At 44.0% G+C, this 18,456-nt stretch overlaps 1 protein-coding gene across 1 annotated transcript; it reads left to right on the top strand.

Moving 5' to 3' along the window:
- The first annotated feature begins 1,194 nt into the window (after nt 1-1,194).
- Nucleotides 1,195-18,107, top strand: LOC119157788 (myosin heavy chain, skeletal muscle, adult-like). The gene is made up of 39 exons (XM_037409072.1): nt 1,195-1,395; nt 2,907-3,147; nt 3,236-3,379; nt 3,473-3,629; nt 3,977-4,004; nt 4,103-4,220; nt 4,314-4,406; nt 4,787-4,850; nt 5,017-5,115; nt 5,214-5,317; nt 5,392-5,530; nt 6,757-6,875; nt 6,974-7,123; nt 7,831-8,001; nt 8,750-9,059; nt 9,151-9,230; nt 9,745-9,832; nt 9,927-10,044; nt 10,219-10,342; nt 10,428-10,564; nt 10,665-10,920; nt 11,878-12,120; nt 12,335-12,511; nt 12,595-12,740; nt 12,829-12,919; nt 13,008-13,397; nt 13,636-13,762; nt 13,863-13,981; nt 14,244-14,440; nt 14,740-14,923; nt 15,010-15,175; nt 15,349-15,473; nt 15,665-15,973; nt 16,074-16,277; nt 16,537-16,662; nt 16,758-16,928; nt 17,015-17,119; nt 17,260-17,355; nt 17,792-18,107. The coding sequence occupies exons 2-39, from the start codon at nt 2,944-2,946 to the stop codon at nt 17,945-17,947; spliced, it is 5,835 nt and encodes a 1,944-aa protein (XP_037264969.1). The 5' UTR covers nt 1,195-1,395; nt 2,907-2,943; the 3' UTR covers nt 17,948-18,107.
- The last annotated feature ends 349 nt before the right edge of the window (nt 18,108-18,456 follow it).

Genomic DNA, 18,456 nt, shown 5'->3' with positions numbered 1-18,456 from the left:
GCAGAAATTTCTGTAGGAATCGAAGACGCCTTGATTGTTATGTAGCCTATGTAACTACCTGTAAGCACTTCTTGTGACAAGTGGTATGAACATTCAGATGGCATAGATTTCCACAGGCCCAAATCTTTACCTCAGCAATTTGTTTTATTTATGGTACAGATTGACAGGTCAGACCTGGAAAAAAAGGCAAAAGAAAGAACTGAGGTCCTTTCCTGAATTGCCAGTATGGATACTTGCTAATGAATTATGACATCAAGAAAAGAAAGGAGCATCTGTTGTTCAGCTGCACTGACCTACATAGCAGAAATCACAGCATACCTTACGATATCTCCCTTAGCATGAATTCATGCACAGGATTAAACAACTCTTCTTGAAGAATCTCCCCCTTTTTTGAAATTTCAAGTGTAAGGCTGGGCATATGTCCATGAGTGTATTTATGCCTTTTATACATCAGAAGTGACCTCATATCTCTCTCTGAGACTCCAACCCAGCAGTGCAGCTAGACCACAGCCTCCTATTGCCATGACCCAATCTTTGTCTCTTGGATGGTCGTCTTGCCATGTCTATGACTCTCAGGCACCGGCACTATCACACTGAAGGACTCAGATTACTCCTCTATTTTCAGAATTTTACCAACACAACCTCCAAATGCTTTTAGTAATACTTATTTCCCACTTAGTGGCCTGCTTAATGTATTGCTCTTTGGCATTTCTTATAAGCTTCATACCATCATATGGGGAAGATAAATGTTGTCATTCCCATTGTACAGCTGGGATAGCTGCAGCACACACATACCAAGCAATCCACCCTGGGTCATACAGTGAGTCGGTGGGAAAGCCAGCAATAGAATCCATAAGTCCTGCATCCAAGTTCTCTAAGTGCCTTGACTAGTCCAGATTCCCTCCTTAACACCCTTGTCAAATTATTTATAGGAGATGCATTCATATAGTCAGTAAGACAGCAAAATTTTCTAATTATATCTAGTCATGTCAAATGACAATTATGCCCTTAGTTCAGTTTGCCAGACAATGCTTTGCCAAAAATTTTTTGACCGAAGAAAGAGTAGGCATCTGTAGCATCTGCAGACTAGATCGTATAAAATGTCCCTGTGACAAGTCTGCCCTGTCTCCACGGAAAGCTTCAAGGTAAGTGTATGGGGTCGGCAGGCTTGCAAGAAGGGGATGGTGCCCTTATGTGCTGCAGCATTCCTGCTGCCTCCGATGCTCATTTCCAGGAGGGGAGTCCGTTTCTCAGCTTAGGGTTTAAATCTGCTTTCAAGGCACCTGCACCTTTTCACTCTGGATTTCTGTGCAGCAGCAAGTAGGGAGCTGCCATTTCTGTTTCACAGTACCGACCAGCTGCCAGCCTGCAAGACCCCAGCTGGTGTCACGAGAGGTAAGAACCTGATTTATTAATTCTTAGAGGAAAGAGAAAGATCCTTTTGGGTGGGGTTTCTAGATGGCTGAGTGAATGATTACTGTTTCACCCTGTATTTTCAGACCCAGTGTAACTGATTACAGTAGGTGGTGGGGGGTGCCCAAGGCTGGTAAGGCTTTCAGGTGAATCTTAGAAATACAGAACAGACCAGGTTGGAAGGGACATCAAAAGACCATCTGGTCCAATCTTTAAGTGGCTGTGTTTGAGGTCTCTGACCACTGACGGCAGACCAGAAATTCCCCACGGGGACATTCTTCACTTCTGCGTAACGGACCTCAGAGGGAGCGAGGCGTGCTGGCTTCCCACCTCTGCTGTCACAGCAGTAGAACTAGACCAATATGAGCACAGTAGGAAAAAGTGCAAAATTCAATATTTTGTCTCAGAGCACGTGAATGGATGTGTTATTTTGTCCAAAATTTGCTGTGAGTCACTAAAGAGCAGAAAGAACAGTTACGAGCAAACAAACTCTGCTTGTCATCTCTGTAAAACGCTGCCATTTGTTCCCCTTACTACTCTGCCTGTTCCCTAATTAAAAAAAAAAAAAAAAGGAAGCTGCAGCTCTCCTTCTCAGTAAGCCACCACCTGTTCCTTCAGGGACAAATAAAGAATTATCATGTTACTCCCTCATTTTAGTACAAATATAACAGAATATTAAAGGTGGTGTAAATATTAGGTACCTATCTCTATACAGGATAGAAATACATAAATGTTTGTCTTTTTGTCTAAGCTGCCCATTGTTATTTTCTGGAGGAAAAAAAGCTGGAAAAGTAATTTTTCAGATAAATTAATACTGGCTTTAAAAATCCTTGTTTTTTTTAAATTCCTGAGTTGAGCTTTGAACCTTTGCATGTAACCTTTTTTTCCTTTAAAATTATATTAATTTAAGAAGAAAAAAAAAACCCAAAAGAAAATAACAGAAATGGAGCTATGTCAGTATGCCTTGGAACAGCATTACTCTTCTTTTGTCAGGCACTGTAACTATTTATGCCTGTATTAAAGAACTCACTAAAATTAGCAAATATTTGCATCATTAATAAAATTTAAAAAAATGTTTTAGAGACTGAAACTGAGCCATCAAGATGCTCTATGCCACTCAAGACACCAGTGTATGAGCCTTCTAATCTTTCTGAATTAGTATCACTTGGGAATAATTAGAGTGCCTAAAAAGCTGAAATTAATTTTGAGATACTTAACTCTGCAAAACAGTGCCTAAATGCTTGAGTAATAAGATACTAAGGATTATTTCAAATGTGAATGCAATAAAGTGGACCCTAACACAAAAAAATTTCACAAAATATAATTTTCAAAGTTTCCATATATGTTGAATCATACCTATGCAAAAATATACAATTACTTCCAAAATCCCCTATGAATAGTATTAGTGTAGTATCATTCATTTCTCATTTTTTCTTCTACTAAGAAATGCTTACTTTTTGAAATATTTGGGCAACATATCTGCTCTTCCACAGCGATCTCTGCTGACGAGACCCTCCATAAAGTGCAGCCATGTCATCAGACTCCGAGATGGCCATCTTTGGGGAGGCGGCTCCTTACCTCCGAAAATCGGAAAAGGAAAGAATTGCAGCCCAGAACAAGCCTTTCGATGCCAAGACATCCGTCTTTGTGGTACATGCAAAGGAATCCTTTGTGAAAGGGACAATCCAGAGCAAAGAAACAGGGAAAGTCACTGTCAAGACTGAAGGTGGAGAAGTGAGTAAACCGTAAGATTTACAAACAGCATTTGATTCCTGCTCTGGGCTCTTAGCTGGCATGCAGGGACCTTTCTTTCCTCTGACAGACCCTGACCGTGAAGGAAGATCAAATCTTCTCCATGAACCCTCCCAAGTACGACAAGATCGAGGACATGGCCATGATGACCCACCTCCACGAGCCCGCTGTGCTGTACAACCTCAAAGAGCGTTACGCAGCCTGGATGATCTACGTAAGTACCAGCAGCAGCCTGCCTTTGGGCAGCCGGGAGGAGCTGCTCTGCCAGGCCAAGTGGGAGCCAACGTGCTGTCTCCCTTCCTCGCAGACCTACTCGGGGCTCTTCTGCGTCACTGTCAACCCCTACAAGTGGCTGCCGGTGTACAACCCGGAGGTGGTGTTGGCCTACCGAGGCAAGAAGCGCCAGGAGGCCCCTCCACACATCTTCTCCATCTCGGACAACGCCTATCAGTTCATGCTGACTGGTGAGTGGCAACATCTATCTCAGAGGGATTGTACCATGAAGTTCTCTGAAGGCATGCTCTGTCCCAGTAATAAAATGAGACTTTTTCAAAGCTTTCATGGTTCTCATGCATACATGCCAAAAGTGACTCTTTTACTATCTTCACCCCATTGTTTCTACTATTTTGAATTACAGACACCCTTGCACTCACTGAGGGGTTCTAGAGGGTTTTTTGGCTGGTTGGTTGGTGTTTTAAGTTAAGCTGACAGCATAGAGTTGAGAACATTAAACTTACCTGACTGCGTTTCATTCAGCTCAGTATTGTTCATTGAGTTTTAAGCACTGTTCTCCACTTTGTCCCTTTCACAGATCGCGAGAACCAGTCGATCCTGATCACGTACGTACACCCCCTGCTCGGGTCCCTGTGGGGCTGCCCGGTGCCAGGGGACCTCCTGCCTGACCACACACTCTCTGTGTCTCTCTTTGGGTTGACAGCGGAGAATCCGGTGCCGGGAAGACTGTGAACACGAAGCGTGTCATCCAGTACTTTGCAACAATTGCAGCGAGCGGGGATAAGAAGAAGGAAGAGCAGCAGCAGGCAGGCAAAATGCAGGTAAAGTAACAGGTGCTGGCTGGAATCAATGCTTTCCTCTGTTCCCGACGTGATTTTTGGAAAGGATAAGCAGCAATAATTCTCATCCTGCAGGGAACGCTTGAGGATCAAATCATCAGCGCCAACCCACTGCTGGAGGCCTTTGGAAACGCCAAGACCGTGAGGAACGACAACTCCTCACGCTTTGTAAGTTGCATAACCAAATTATTCCTGAAAAATAATAAATAGGAGTGTATGGCAGTAACTGTTTACTGGTTTTCAGCCATACCTTTTTCAGGACTAAAACCAAATTTTCTTATGATGACTTTCTTATCATGACTAATGAAATCCACCCATTCCTTCCCATTTGTATATTGATCATACATAAGACGTACAGCTGTCTCACTTTTGATTATATTCATGGTCAAAACTGTAAAAGACAACTTTATGTCAAGTATGGAAATAGAGCTGATTCTTAAGAAAATGTCTGAGCAGAAATCTTCTGTCCAGTGGAGTAAATAGCAAAACTCTTACAGTCAGGTATGTTTTAATGACATAGATCTTAACACACTTTTATTCCTTTAAAGGGCAAGTTCATCAGAATCCACTTTGGTGCTACAGGAAAACTAGCTTCTGCTGATATTGAAACATGTAAGACACTTCCCTGAACTGTTCACAATCTACCCGTTCACCCATCTATTCATACACTACCTTTTCACACAACCGTCTATCCTGCCTTCCCCATTTTTCTTCCCATTTTCTCCCTATATTCTTTTTTGACATGTCTTCTTTTTTTCTAAATAAAATTTCCCTCCAGATCTGTTGGAGAAGTCCAGAGTCACTTTCCAGCTCAAAGCAGAAAGAAGCTACCACATATTCTATCAGATCATGTCCAACAAGAAGCCAGAGCTGATAGGTAGGAAGAATGATGAACTTACAGGAAGGCTGCTAAACATCAGCTCCAATTATTACTTGTTTCACTAAGTTTGCTTGTCCTCCTCTTCCTGCTTTCAGACATGCTTCTCATCACCACCAACCCATATGATTATCACTTCGTAAGCCAAGGCGAGATCACTGTTCCCAGCATTAATGACCAGGAGGAGCTGATGGCTACAGATGTAAGTAATGATTAAAAACATACCTATTGGCATCTCTCCCAGACAGAGCTTTTATTTTATTTTTCCTGTTGCAGAGTGCCATTGACATCCTGGGCTTCACTGCTGATGAGAAGACAGCCATCTACAAGCTGACAGGGGCTGTCATGCACTATGGGAACCTGAAGTTCAAGCAGAAACAACGAGAGGAGCAGGCAGAGCCTGATGGCACAGAAGGTATTAGCAAAGTCTGTGGTTGATCTGTTAGAAATAGAATAGCAATAATCAGTATTTGGAAGATGGAGAAAGAAAACAGTGGAAATGTGTAAAAAAGTGTTCAGGTGAGCTAGTATATAGGTATGAAACTGCCATCCAAAATATACCCTTTTTTTAATTACTACCTAATCTTTATTTGAAGTATAAATCGCATATGTGTCCATAATTCTCTCCTAGAGTATCACAGTTCTAGATAGCACAGCCTGCTCAGTGTGCTTGTATTAAAAACCCACTGAGAAAGGTTTTTCAGAAAATACATTTCTAGTTGCTTTTCTAAAGAAAATGGAACCATTAAATTCAGTATTAGAATTTTTCCTTCATAAATGACGTTATTTAGGAATTTTGCTCAGGTGAGGGAACTTTCCTTCAATTTCTTTCTTCTCCTTTGGAGATTCAAACCCATAACCATCACTACATACTACTATTACCTAAACATCAGTCCAAGTGAAGCGTAGACACACTACATAGGAAAGAACTGACTTAGATTTCTACATCTCAGTTGATTACTTAATCACTTAAACGTTATACACTGCATACATGGTTTGAAATGACTAAGCCTTGTCTACTTCAAAGAATGCTCTCAGATGGTCACCTTCAGGGCTGAATTTTTAGGTTTTGATCCTGAGTGAAGGAATATGTTTTCTTTTCTGCTATGACAGTAAGTCTCCAGAAACGGGCACTTCTTAATTGTTGCCTCTGATTCTGGAATGCATTCCCCTTTAGGGAATTCTGCGAGTCTGTGTTTATACAGCTACTGCCAAGTACAGGTGGCCCAACTACCTAAGTGCATGTTTTGGATTACACTGAGGCAGCCAACCTGCTAACACTTCGGTTTTTAGTTGCCTGGCTTATACATAGCAATTAGCTCTGGACTGAAGTGATGAACTTCAGCTTTCAGGATGAATTATTAATACATTGTTTCTAGATGCTTCTATGAAGATTTTTAATATATGCAATATATTTATGATATATCAATATATACCAATAAGGTGTACTGCTCTGAAAAGCTTTCAAAACAAAGATGATTTTTTTATTTTAATGACTGTCATGCTTCCTCTGAGATCCAGCAAGCAGAATTTGGTCACAAGGACAATCAATATTGCAGTTGCTTTGGAAAGGGTTCACAACTCAGAATGCTACATGCCTTGTTAGTCTTCATTTTTCTATCTCCTTATCCTTCTACTCAGTGGCTGATAAGGCTGCCTACCTGATGGGTCTGAACTCAGCTGACCTCCTCAAGGCCCTCTGCTACCCCCGAGTCAAAGTTGGGAATGAGTATGTGACCAAGGGTCAAACCGTGCAGCAGGTAGGACAAATGTGGTAGCCTGGAACATGCTTTGATGGTTCCCATTGATTCTCCTCTTGCTGAGTATAGTAACCTCCAAACCTTTCTCCTTGCTTTAGGTGAACAATTCAGTGGGTGCTCTGGCAAAGGCGGTCTATGAGAAGATGTTCTTGTGGATGGTTGTTCGTATCAACCAACAGCTGGATACCAAACAACCCAGACAGTACTTCATTGGTGTCCTGGACATCGCTGGCTTTGAGATCTTTGATGTAAGATTTGCAGGTTTGAGGACTTCTATTGCAGGGGGAGACTTCTATATCAGAGGACTTCCAAGTAATATTCTTCTGAAGGTTTTACATGAGACTTTAATTTAACATTTGCAGTTTTCTGGGGAAAAAAAAAAAACTTCCTTTTTTTTTTGGACCAAAATCCTTAGAAGCTTCATCAGTACAAGAACAGAGTTTTGTTTTCTTATGTAAAATTAGCAAATAAAATTTTATATATTGCAATATTTTAACAGCATGAGCCTAATGTTAATGATTAAAAAAAACCCAACATAATTGTGGTTACTTTGTATAAAGGCTTCCAGAGCAGAACTAGGATTTGGAGACCCAGCAACAAATATATAACAGGTTAAAGTTGCGTATGTTTTTTGAAGGACCAAGGAATGAAAAGGTAGGTGTTTAATCAGATATTTAAAAATTGGAGACCAGGGTACCTCTCTTTTGTGGCTGAATAAAAAAAATGCCAAGTACTTTATGAGTTTTAGGACATTCACTAACGATATCTGCTCTAGAAAAAAAAATTCACTTTCATTATGTAGGTATTTCTCTGGGGAATTGCATATAGGTCGTGCTGTGGTGTGGGATAACAACTGATAATGCAGTTGTGTTTTAACTGGGAAGACTTACAAAGGGTTGAGAAGGTAAGGACTGTGCATATTGACAATGGCTTGGTTTCTTTTCCCACTGGGAAGTTCAACAGCCTGGAGCAGCTGTGCATCAACTTCACCAATGAGAAACTGCAACAGTTCTTCAACCACCACATGTTCGTGCTGGAGCAGGAGGAGTACAAGAAGGAAGGAATTGAGTGGACATTCATTGACTTTGGGATGGACCTGGCTGCCTGCATTGAGCTCATTGAGAAGGTAAAATTTTAATTCAAAATGTCATGTATTTTCAGGAACTAATTATTTTAAATTGAAAATGGCTAAATGCTATTCAAAACAAAGGTCTCTACCATGGTTAACTTCATGGATTCAGTTTCAGTTGTTGGAATATCTCTTAATCTGTATTATTGCTTATTATGCATTAGAGATATTAAAAGTCCACATATAACTATGGAAATCATTCCTCACATACCTTCTCTGTGTGGAAGATATCTCTGCTTGCTTGATTAAAGGACATTAAAAAAAAAACAAAACAAACCACAGAGCAGATCCCAAAGTAGAGTACAAATAGTTATCTGGACAATACTTTACTATGTAGCATCTAAGAAAAAATGTAAGTACAAGGCAATACAGTCAGTGCCTGAACTCTGAGTGCAAGAAATTGAAGATTTCTTGGTTTTTTTGTATAATTTAGGGAGTTGATTAAAAGTACAGAACCTGAAGTATATATACAATGAACACATTTGTGAAACATTTTTAAATATGATCTTTCTCCTCGTGACTTTTTAACATAGTTTTTAGAACAGAAAACATTCCTGAATCACTGTGTCAAAGTGTGAGCGAAGCGGGTGAATCTTTTAAGCTAACTTTTTAGAAAGAAATTTTCTTCATGGCAAGGGTATTTATTTCTTTCTCAGCTTCCTGTCATGTACTATAATCCCTTTAAGACAAAGTCATGCTTATATTATTCTGCAGGCATTCTCTTTTTTATTGTACTATCTTCCAGCCCATGGGCATCTTCTCCATCCTGGAAGAGGAGTGCATGTTCCCCAAGGCAACTGACACCTCTTTCAAGAACAAGCTCTACGACCAGCACCTGGGCAAGTCCAGCAACTTCCAGAAGCCCAAGCCTGCCAAAGGCAAGGCTGAGGCCCACTTCTCCCTGGTGCACTATGCTGGCACGGTGGACTACAACATCTCTGGCTGGCTGGAGAAGAACAAAGACCCCCTGAATGAAACTGTCATTGGGTTGTACCAGAAATCCTCTGTGAAGACACTGGCCTTACTTTTTGCCTCTTATGGCGGAGCAGATGCAGGCTAGTTTTCTAACGTCTTTTTTTTCCAACATTTATGATATGTAAAGATGCAACATAAAATATAATATTAAAATAATCTTTTTGTTTTTAGAGGCTGGTGGTGGTGGTGGTGGAAAGAAGGGTGGCAAGAAGAAGGGTTCTTCTTTCCAGACAGTCTCAGCTCTTTTCCGGGTAAAGTATGAATTTCATTATCTGTAAAGTTACATGAACGTAGTTTAACATCTGACCTACCTAAACTCCCATTCTTCTCATGACCTAATTTTTATGATGAAACTATAGCAAGTATAAAATGGGTAGAGGTTATTCACTGATTTTTCTTGTTAATTATCTGTTCATTTTGGGGATTTGTTTCACTAACTCCTCAACAGCAACCTGAATTCCTTTTGAAAGTTCACTTACACTCTTTGTGAAACATATTTTTAAGAATCCAGTATGTATACAGAAATATTATTCATATAAGAGCTTGTGTTAAAATATTTATACAGTATGATATTATTTTCTCCAGACTAAAGTATTTAACTATATTGAACAATATACTTAAGTACATTGCAAGTTTGATGAAAGCAAAATTTTGAATTTGAAAGCTTCTTCCTTCTAAAATTCATTACACTAGTTCCTTGGCATCTATATTCAGAGTATACACAAGTAATTTCTTTAGTATAAGGCCCTATACATAATCCCACAGGAGAACTTGAACAAGCTGATGACGAACCTACGGAGCACTCACCCCCATTTTGTCCGTTGCATCATCCCAAATGAAACAAAAACACCTGGTAAGACGCTCAAGCAGAAGGAGAACTCCCTCTGATACATCCCTTCCCCTCTGCAATGGAGACTCTGGCATTCATTTGTGCTCGGAATTTCTAGGTGCCATGGAGCATGAACTGGTACTTCACCAGCTGCGATGCAACGGCGTGCTGGAAGGCATCAGAATTTGTAGGAAAGGTTTCCCCAGCAGAGTCCTTTACGCTGACTTCAAGCAGAGGTAAGAGCACTGCACCTCTCAGCACCATTAAACTCAACGTTGGTTCATTCATGTAGGTTCATGCAGGCTGGACTCTGTTGTCAAAAATAGCTACCTGTGAGCTGGTGGGGCCCAGTAGCTGGTGTGTGTTGCTTGGGGAAAAACAGCCTTGTCTTTCCCTTTCTCCTTCCACAGATACAAGGTGCTTAATGCCAGCGCTATCCCAGAGGGACAGTTCATTGACAGCAAGAAGGCCTCTGAGAAGCTGCTTGGGTCAATCGATGTGGATCACACCCAGTACAAATTCGGCCACACCAAGGTACAAGCCCTCCTTGACTCACTCACGGCATGTCTGTGCTTTGCTCTGCCTGACAGTGACGGGCTGCAACATTCCCTTTCTCAAGGTCTTCTTCAAAGCTGGGCTGCTGGGACTCCTGGAGGAGATGAGGGATGAGAAGCTGGCACAGCTCATCACCCGCACACAGGCCAGGTGCAGGGGCTTCCTGATGAGAGTGGAGTACCAGAGAATGGTGGAGAGGAGGTAGACATTCCCCAGCTTCACTTAAACCCCTGAACTTGGGGGAAACTGTTGGCACTCATCATACTGAAGATATTCAATGTGCGCTTTAATTGTGCTTCAGGGAGTCCATCTTCTGCATCCAGTACAACGTTCGTGCATTCATGAACGTGAAGCACTGGCCCTGGATGAAGCTGTTCTTCAAGATCAAGCCCTTGCTGAAGAGTGCAGAGTCTGAGAAGGAGATGGCCAACATGAAGGAAGAGTTTGAGAAAACTAAGGAAGAGCTTGCAAAGTCTGAGGCAAAGAGGAAGGAGCTGGAGGAGAAAATGGTGAAACTGATGCAGGAAAAAAACGATCTGCAGCTCCAAGTACAGGCTGTGAGTAACTTCTTTACTTTTTTCACGTGAGGGAAATGATTAAATAAGATCTAACTCTTCTTGCATACTACAGAACTCTCAAATTATACACTAAACTGCCTTAAAAATAATTTTAAGTTGAACACCATGTAACTAAAGGTAAAATTCAGGCCACATACTTTCCCCACTCAATCTCAATATTAAGAAGTAGGGTTTAAGCTAAAGAAAGATTTTTTAGTCTTAAGGCCTGCAGGGACATGTCTCCACATGAGTTCATGACATAAAGCTTCATTACAGACAGTGTCATGTATTTAGTGGAGCAGGGAAAATGATTCCGTTGACCAACAACTCTGCCTTAATGCAGTTGTCAAAATGAGGAGCCTCGTGCCATTTCTCATGGTGTATCTCACCTGAGCCCTGCTCCCAGAAGATACAGATGACCATTACATCCCACGACACTAACGCCAGCCTTGTATGTTTGTCTCTAATAACATGTGGCCTCTCAGAAACTTAGGCAACCTTTAGGAAATACCCTTAGGTTGAAGTGTCCATTTCAGGGAAAGATGAATCTTGTTCTAGTGTCCACTGACTGTATTAGCTAGGTATAAATCTACTAATGGGAGTATCACATATTTTCTCCATGGTGAAATTATTTCTGTTTCTCAGTAGTTCCACATAAATTTGAATACGGTACATTATATACAGTCACTTTCTAAAGGCAAAAAGGAAAACATCGATAAAATGCAAGTAACCCTCTGACATACCTGAAATAAGCCAGGTGAAATGTAGTGGAGGTACACACTGTATATATTGATTAAAAAGCCAGGAAAAAAGAAACTGATTTAAAGACTTGTTCTAAATTTATAATTCATACTGCAACTGAACAGTAACCTTTTCACAAAAAGTAATCCCAAAAGTCTTACTGATGCACATCTGTTCCTTCGACATTAAGTACCCATTCCCGTATTTTCCCACCAGGAAGCTGATGCTTTGGCTGATGCTGAGGAAAGGTGTGACCAGCTCATCAAAACCAAGATCCAGCTGGAAGCCAAAGTAAAGGAGGTGACTGAAAGGGCTGAGGATGAGGAGGAAATAAATGCTGAGCTGACAGCCAAGAAGAGGAAACTGGAGGATGAATGTTCTGAGCTCAAGAAAGATATTGATGACCTGGAGTTAACACTGGCCAAGGTCGAGAAGGAAAAGCATGCCACCGAAAACAAGGTACACACATGGGGCTTCATGGAAATGGAACAAGACTCTCAGAGTACAAGCTTGCTACCGTAAGACATGCTGTCTTTGGAGAATTTTGATCTGGGCCTTGTGTGAGCATTGAAAGGATAAACGAAACACCTAGCAAAACACTGCAAAGTGAAAACATCACTGCACCAGTGAACATGTTTTCTAAGCAGTTTTGACACTTACTTCATGTTTGTAGGTGAAAAACCTCACAGAGGAGATGGCAGCCCTGGACGAGACCATTGCCAAGCTGACTAAAGAGAAGAAAGCCCTCCAAGAGGCCCATCAGCAGACACTGGATGACCTGCAGGCAGAGGAGGACAAAGTCAATACGCTGACCAAAGCCAAGACCAAGCTGGAGCAGCAAGTGGACGATGTAAGCACGGTTGTCCAGAAGAACAGGGCGGGTATAGATTATAGAACTGGCTGGTAGAGCACTGATGGTTATCTTCTATTCAGCTGGAAGGGTCCCTGGAGCAAGAGAAGAAACTGCGCATGGACCTTGAGAGAGCTAAGAGGAAACTCGAAGGAGACCTGAAGCTGGCCCATGACAGCATCATGGATTTGGAGAACGACAAGCAGCAGCTGGATGAGAAACTGAAGAAGTAAGCGTGGCTGTGGGGCACCTGAGCATGAGGCTGGTGCGCTTGGGGGGTTTTGCTCAGACGCTAACACAGTTTGCTTTGCCCAAAGGAAAGACTTTGAAATCAGCCAGATCCAGAGCAAAATTGAGGATGAGCAGCTCCTGGGCATGCAGTTACAGAAGAAGATCAAGGAGCTGCAGGCAAGTGTCTGGCCCTTCCCCTCTCTCAGCCAGTCTCAGGTCGGGAAGGAGGAGGGCATGGGTGCGAAGGGTGCCTAATGTTCCCCAGGCTCGTATTGAGGAGCTGGAGGAGGAAATTGAGGCAGAGCGAACCTCTCGGGCAAAAGCCGAGAAGCATCGGGCTGACCTGTCGAGGGAGCTAGAGGAGATCAGCGAGCGCCTGGAAGAAGCCGGAGGGGCTACCGCCGCTCAGATTGAGATGAACAAGAAGCGTGAGGCAGAATTTCAGAAGATGCGTCGCGACCTGGAGGAGGCCACGCTGCAGCACGAAGCCACGGCTGCGGCCCTGCGCAAGAAGCACGCGGACAGCACCGCTGAGCTTGGGGAGCAGATCGACAACCTGCAGCGAGTGAAGCAGAAGCTGGAGAAGGAGAAGAGTGAGCTCAAGATGGAGATTGACGACTTGGCCAGTAACATGGAGTCTGTCTCCAAAGCCAAGGTACACAAAAATATAATGAAAACAACTTGAAAATACATGATGTTTTAATATGTCTCTTTAAAATATGGCCATGTTACAGTATAACTCTGTCTTCACATGGAACTGTATTTCTCACCTTCTTATGCCAATGCACAGTATATCGCTTGCACAACTGTTCACATTTTTCTGGTGATAATCATGTTGTTCAGACTATGAAAGCATCCAGATACTAATCTTTCATGATCTATGATCTCCATAGGCAAACCTGGAGAAAATGTGCCGCACTCTGGAAGACCAACTAAGTGAGATTAAGACAAAGGAAGAAGAGCATCAGCGCATGATCAATGACCTCAGTGCTCAAAGAGCCCGTCTACAGACGGAGTCAGGTGAGAGAGCTTCCTCTGTGCTGCTGAATGAGAGGACATTCTAAACCAGTTTGTTTGGGTCACAAATTACAATGAAAATATTTCCTGTGTACATTCTTAGGTGAATATTCACGCCAGGTGGAGGAGAAAGATGCTCTGATTTCTCAGCTGTCAAGAGGCAAGCAAGCTTTCACCCAACAGATTGAGGAACTCAAGAGACACCTAGAGGAAGAGATAAAGGTGAGAACTTTTCCTACATCTGGCCACTGAAAACACTCTTAACTCGACACTGCCTAGTGGACACAGGGTCTGCATAGGACAAGACATAATGGGAGATATTTATTTGTGTAGAAAGTACAAACAGTGGATTTCATCCTCTAGACTTATGTCTGTCCTTTTTTGCAAACACCTATACCCCCACAGCAGTCATGTTTGCAGTCTTAACTTCATTAGATTTCCCAGGATATTTCCATTCATTGTACCAATCCTGCTCTCTAACAAGGCCAAGAACGCGCTGGCCCACGCCTTGCAGTCTGCTCGCCACGACTGTGACCTGCTGCGGGAGCAATACGAGGAGGAGCAGGAAGCCAAGGGGGAGCTGCAGCGCGCCCTGTCCAAGGCCAACAGCGAAGTGGCCCAGTGGAGAACCAAATACGAGACGGACGCTATTCAGCGCACGGAGGAGCTGGAGGAGGCCAAGTACGTAGTAACAGTGTGCAAAGAAGCAAAAGGGTACTGAGATTTCCAAGGGGACATTGAAAGAGAACACACGGGATATTCTGAGGAACAAGTCATGGCTTGGCTTTAGGGGAGGGTAACAAAAGGTGGGAAAATTTATCCTATAGAAGGTTTAATGGTTTGGTAAGGAAAAAGCTAAAAACATCACAAATGAAGCCATCACCCTCTGTGACTGCAGTCTACAAAACAATTAAGCACACTTTTGTGAAGAGCACACTGGTTCCTGTCTGCTAACTGTGAGTTGTGCTTACATTTCCCAGGAAGAAGCTGGCCCAGCGCCTGCAGGAAGCAGAGGAACACGTTGAAGCTGTGAATGCCAAATGTGCCTCCCTGGAGAAGACAAAGCAGAGGCTGCAGAATGAAGTGGAGGACCTGATGATTGACGTGGAGCGATCAAATGCTGCCTGCGCAGCTCTGGATAAGAAGCAGAAGAACTTTGACAAGGTCTTGTGGGCTCCAGCCCTGGGGTTCCTGGGCAGAGCGTCCCCTCCCGATTGCCACATCCACGCTCACGTGCCGTTTCCCTTCAGATCCTGGCAGAATGGAAGCAGAAGTATGAGGAAACGCAGGCTGAGCTGGAGGCCTCCCAGAAGGAGGCTCGCTCCCTCAGCACGGAGCTGTTTAAGATGAAGAATGCCTACGAGGAGTCCCTGGACCACCTGGAAACGCTGAAGCGTGAGAACAAGAACTTGCAGCGTAAGTCCCTGGCCCTCTGCTCCTGGCTGGGCTTTCTAACAAGTTTCTCTATTTGTCACACTAAACTGGTTTGGGCCTGAACTGATAAGATGATGTTTGTCACCTTGGTGTCCCAGGGCCTGTTCCCATTCAGCTCTGTGCCTGACCATGCCACTTTTCACACTTCCTTGCAGAGGAGATCGCTGACCTCACAGAGCAGATTGCAGAGGGCGGCAAGGCCATTCATGAGCTGGAGAAAGTCAAGAAGCAGATTGAGCAGGAGAAATCTGAAATCCAGGCTGCTCTGGAGGAAGCTGAGGTACACGCCCATAATCCCTGGGGTCTGCACTAAAGAAATGAGCAATGGGGAAACGTGGCTGAAAAATGCTTGTTCCCCTCTGTTTTGGCTGGGGAGTGTAAACAGCTGAGACTTCCTGCAATATTCTACAATCACATAGAAATGAGCAGTGGCCTTATGTACATTACCAATATTTGTGTCCACTTGTCCAGGCTTCCCTAGAACATGAAGAGGGGAAGATCCTGCGCCTCCAGCTTGAGCTCAACCAGGTGAAGTCTGAGATTGACAGGAAGATAGCAGAGAAAGATGAGGAGATTGACCAGATGAAGAGGAACCACCTCAGAATTGTGGAGTCCATGCAGAGCACCCTGGACGCTGAGATCAGGAGCAGGAATGAGGCCCTGCGGCTGAAGAAGAAGATGGAGGGAGACCTGAATGAAATGGAGATCCAGCTGAGCCATGCCAACCGCGTGGCTGCAGAGGCACAAAAGAACCTGAGAAACACGCAGGCTGTGCTCAAGGTCCGTTCAGCAAAGCTACAGGGAGAGAAATGACGTCCCTGACAATTCTGGTGCCCAAGCGCACGCTGCCACCTTGCCATTTCTCTTGTCCCTTTTACAGGATACCCAGATACACTTGGACGATGCTCTGAGGACGCAGGAGGACCTGAAGGAGCAGGTGGCCATGGTGGAGCGCCGAGCAAACCTGCTGCAGGCTGAAATTGAGGAGCTGCGGGCAGCCCTGGAGCAGACGGAGCGGTCAAGGAAGGTGGCTGAGCAGGAGCTTCTGGATGCCACTGAACGAGTGCAGCTCCTCCATACCCAGGTCAGGCACTGCTCTGGAATTTAGTCCCATCCACAACACAGAATGTGATTGTTACGCATCTTGTGTTTGCTGTGTAAACACATTGAGAGCCACGCCGTCATAGGGCTGCTCCAGACAGCCACCCATGTCTGGTTTGCAGCTATGGCCCTAAAGAGGACTTTTGTGTTAAAGACAATCAAGAAACAATACTCACACTTTTAGCTCTTGGTGTTGAGGCATTAGGTCTGACAGTACAAATCCCGTCTTTCCTGTTGCACAGAACACCAGCTTGATCAACACCAAGAAGAAGCTGGAGACAGACATTACCCAAATCCAGAGTGAAATGGAGGATACGATCCAGGAAGCCCGCAATGCTGAAGAGAAGGCCAAGAAGGCCATCACAGATGTGAGTTGGGGGCTCCCTTCAGTGCCGATGGTGGGAGTAATTTCCCTCACATGGTCTCCAGCCCCACAATGGCTTTGACCCTTTGCTCTCATCAGGCAGCCATGATGGCAGAAGAGCTGAAGAAGGAGCAGGACACCAGCGCCCACCTGGAGAGGATGAAGAAGAACCTGGACCAGACGGTGAAGGACCTGCAGCACCGTCTGGATGAGGCCGAGCAGCTGGCTCTGAAGGGAGGCAAGAAGCAAATCCAGAAGCTGGAGGCCAGAGTGCGTGGGGCTTTTCTTTGTGCATGAGTGAGCACGCCACGTTAGCAGCCAGCAGGGAAGCTCCAAAGATGGGCTTCTCGTTGCAGGTGCGGGAGCTGGAAGGGGAGGTGGATGCTGAGCAGAAGCGCAGCGCTGAAGCCGTGAAGGGCATGCGCAAGTACGAGAGGAGGGTGAAGGAGCTGACCTACCAGGTAAGGCAGGAGGCCTCCTTGGCCTCACACACCCTCTTCCCAGGAAGCAAATATTTTTGCACTTGATTGTCAAGGGGAATTGTTAACTCACATGGTGGGAAAACTGATTCACGCTCTTTCCTGCTTTCCAACCACTCCAGTCTGAGGAGGACCGGAAGAATATTCTCAGGCTGCAGGATCTGGTGGACAAGCTGCAGATGAAAGTGAAATCCTACAAGAGACAAGCTGAGGAGGCTGTAAGTATTGCTTGGAGGATAGGCAAGTGTTGCTTTCTGTGAGTATCACACAAGCACTGAGGAGATGAATACCAGAAATCAGGAAAATGTCATTGAGAAATTATCAAGGTTTTTAGAGTCTTTGTCAATCCAGATAAGCACTCTTGACACATGAGCATGAAATGTGTGGGAGAATAAGTACACATATGGCAAGACCAAGTGATGAAATAGCTCCTGAAGAGTGACATAGTACTGGTGAATCTCGGCACAGTGGGGTCCTGAGTAAGGGAGGATGAGGAGGTCACAGTGAGGCTTACGTGTAAGCAGTAGTAGGTGGGAGATAGGAGTTCTGTGCCTTCCATTGGGGAACAGCTGCAGCCCCACAAGGCCGAGAGGTGCAGGTGGAGTGAAACCCCTGCCCTGGGCTCCTCACCACCAACTCCCTCTCCCCACACAGGAGGAACTGTCCAATGTCAACCTCTCCAAGTTCCGCAAGATCCAGCATGAGCTGGAGGAAGCCGAGGAGCGGGCTGACATTGCAGAGTCGCAGGTCAACAAGCTCCGAGCAAAGAGCCGCGAGTTTCACAGTAAGAAGATAGCAGAGGAGGAGTGAGGATTCATGAGGCAGCAAAGTGACCCGAGGACTGCACAAAATGTGAACCTCTCAGTCACTTTCTTCTGTAACTCATCTTCGAAGCATGTTTAAGTCTAGATAATAAAGACAGTAGACTCCTCTGCATACACAGCAGAAGCAGTGCTTTTGGTTGTTATAACTCAGTTCTGCAGTTACTTAATTTTTGACTGTTTTCAAAGAATGAATTTTCAGGAGTAAATTCCAGAAATTAATTTATTTTCTGGAGTAAGATCCAGAAGCTGTTCTACTCCAGCTACTGTTACAATTAGAGCCACCAGAGGAAACAAGATTTTTTGCTCTACACTACAGTGTTTCCCAGCAACAGAAATGTTATTTCAGGTTAGGTTTTCTGTTAGAGAATTCATACACCAATGCTCTACAAGGATACATGTCAAAAGGAACTGGTTTTGACTATCTAAAACTAGCAATGAGATCAGCTCTGGGAACATGACATCATGAAAAATCTCCTCATCTGACACTCTGAGAAT

The sequence above is a fragment of the Falco rusticolus genome, chromosome 1, assembly GCF_015220075.1.
Source record: "Falco rusticolus isolate bFalRus1 chromosome 1, bFalRus1.pri, whole genome shotgun sequence".
Taxonomy (NCBI): domain Eukaryota; kingdom Metazoa; phylum Chordata; class Aves; order Falconiformes; family Falconidae; genus Falco; species Falco rusticolus.
Note: the sequence above shows the minus strand (reverse complement) of the source record. Positions and strands in the feature narration are given on the sequence as shown.

Coding starts and splice junctions, on each gene's coding strand:
- LOC119157788 (XM_037409072.1), top strand. CDS start 2,944: ATGTCATCAGACTCCGAGATGGCCATCTTTGGGGAGGCGGCTCCTTAC. Junction 7,124..7,830: donor CTGGCTTTGAGATCTTTGAT/GTAAGATTTGCA, acceptor CCCACTGGGAAG/TTCAACAGCCTGGAGCAGCT. Junction 9,833..9,926: donor AAATGAAACAAAAACACCTG/GTAAGACGCTCA, acceptor CGGAATTTCTAG/GTGCCATGGAGCATGAACTG.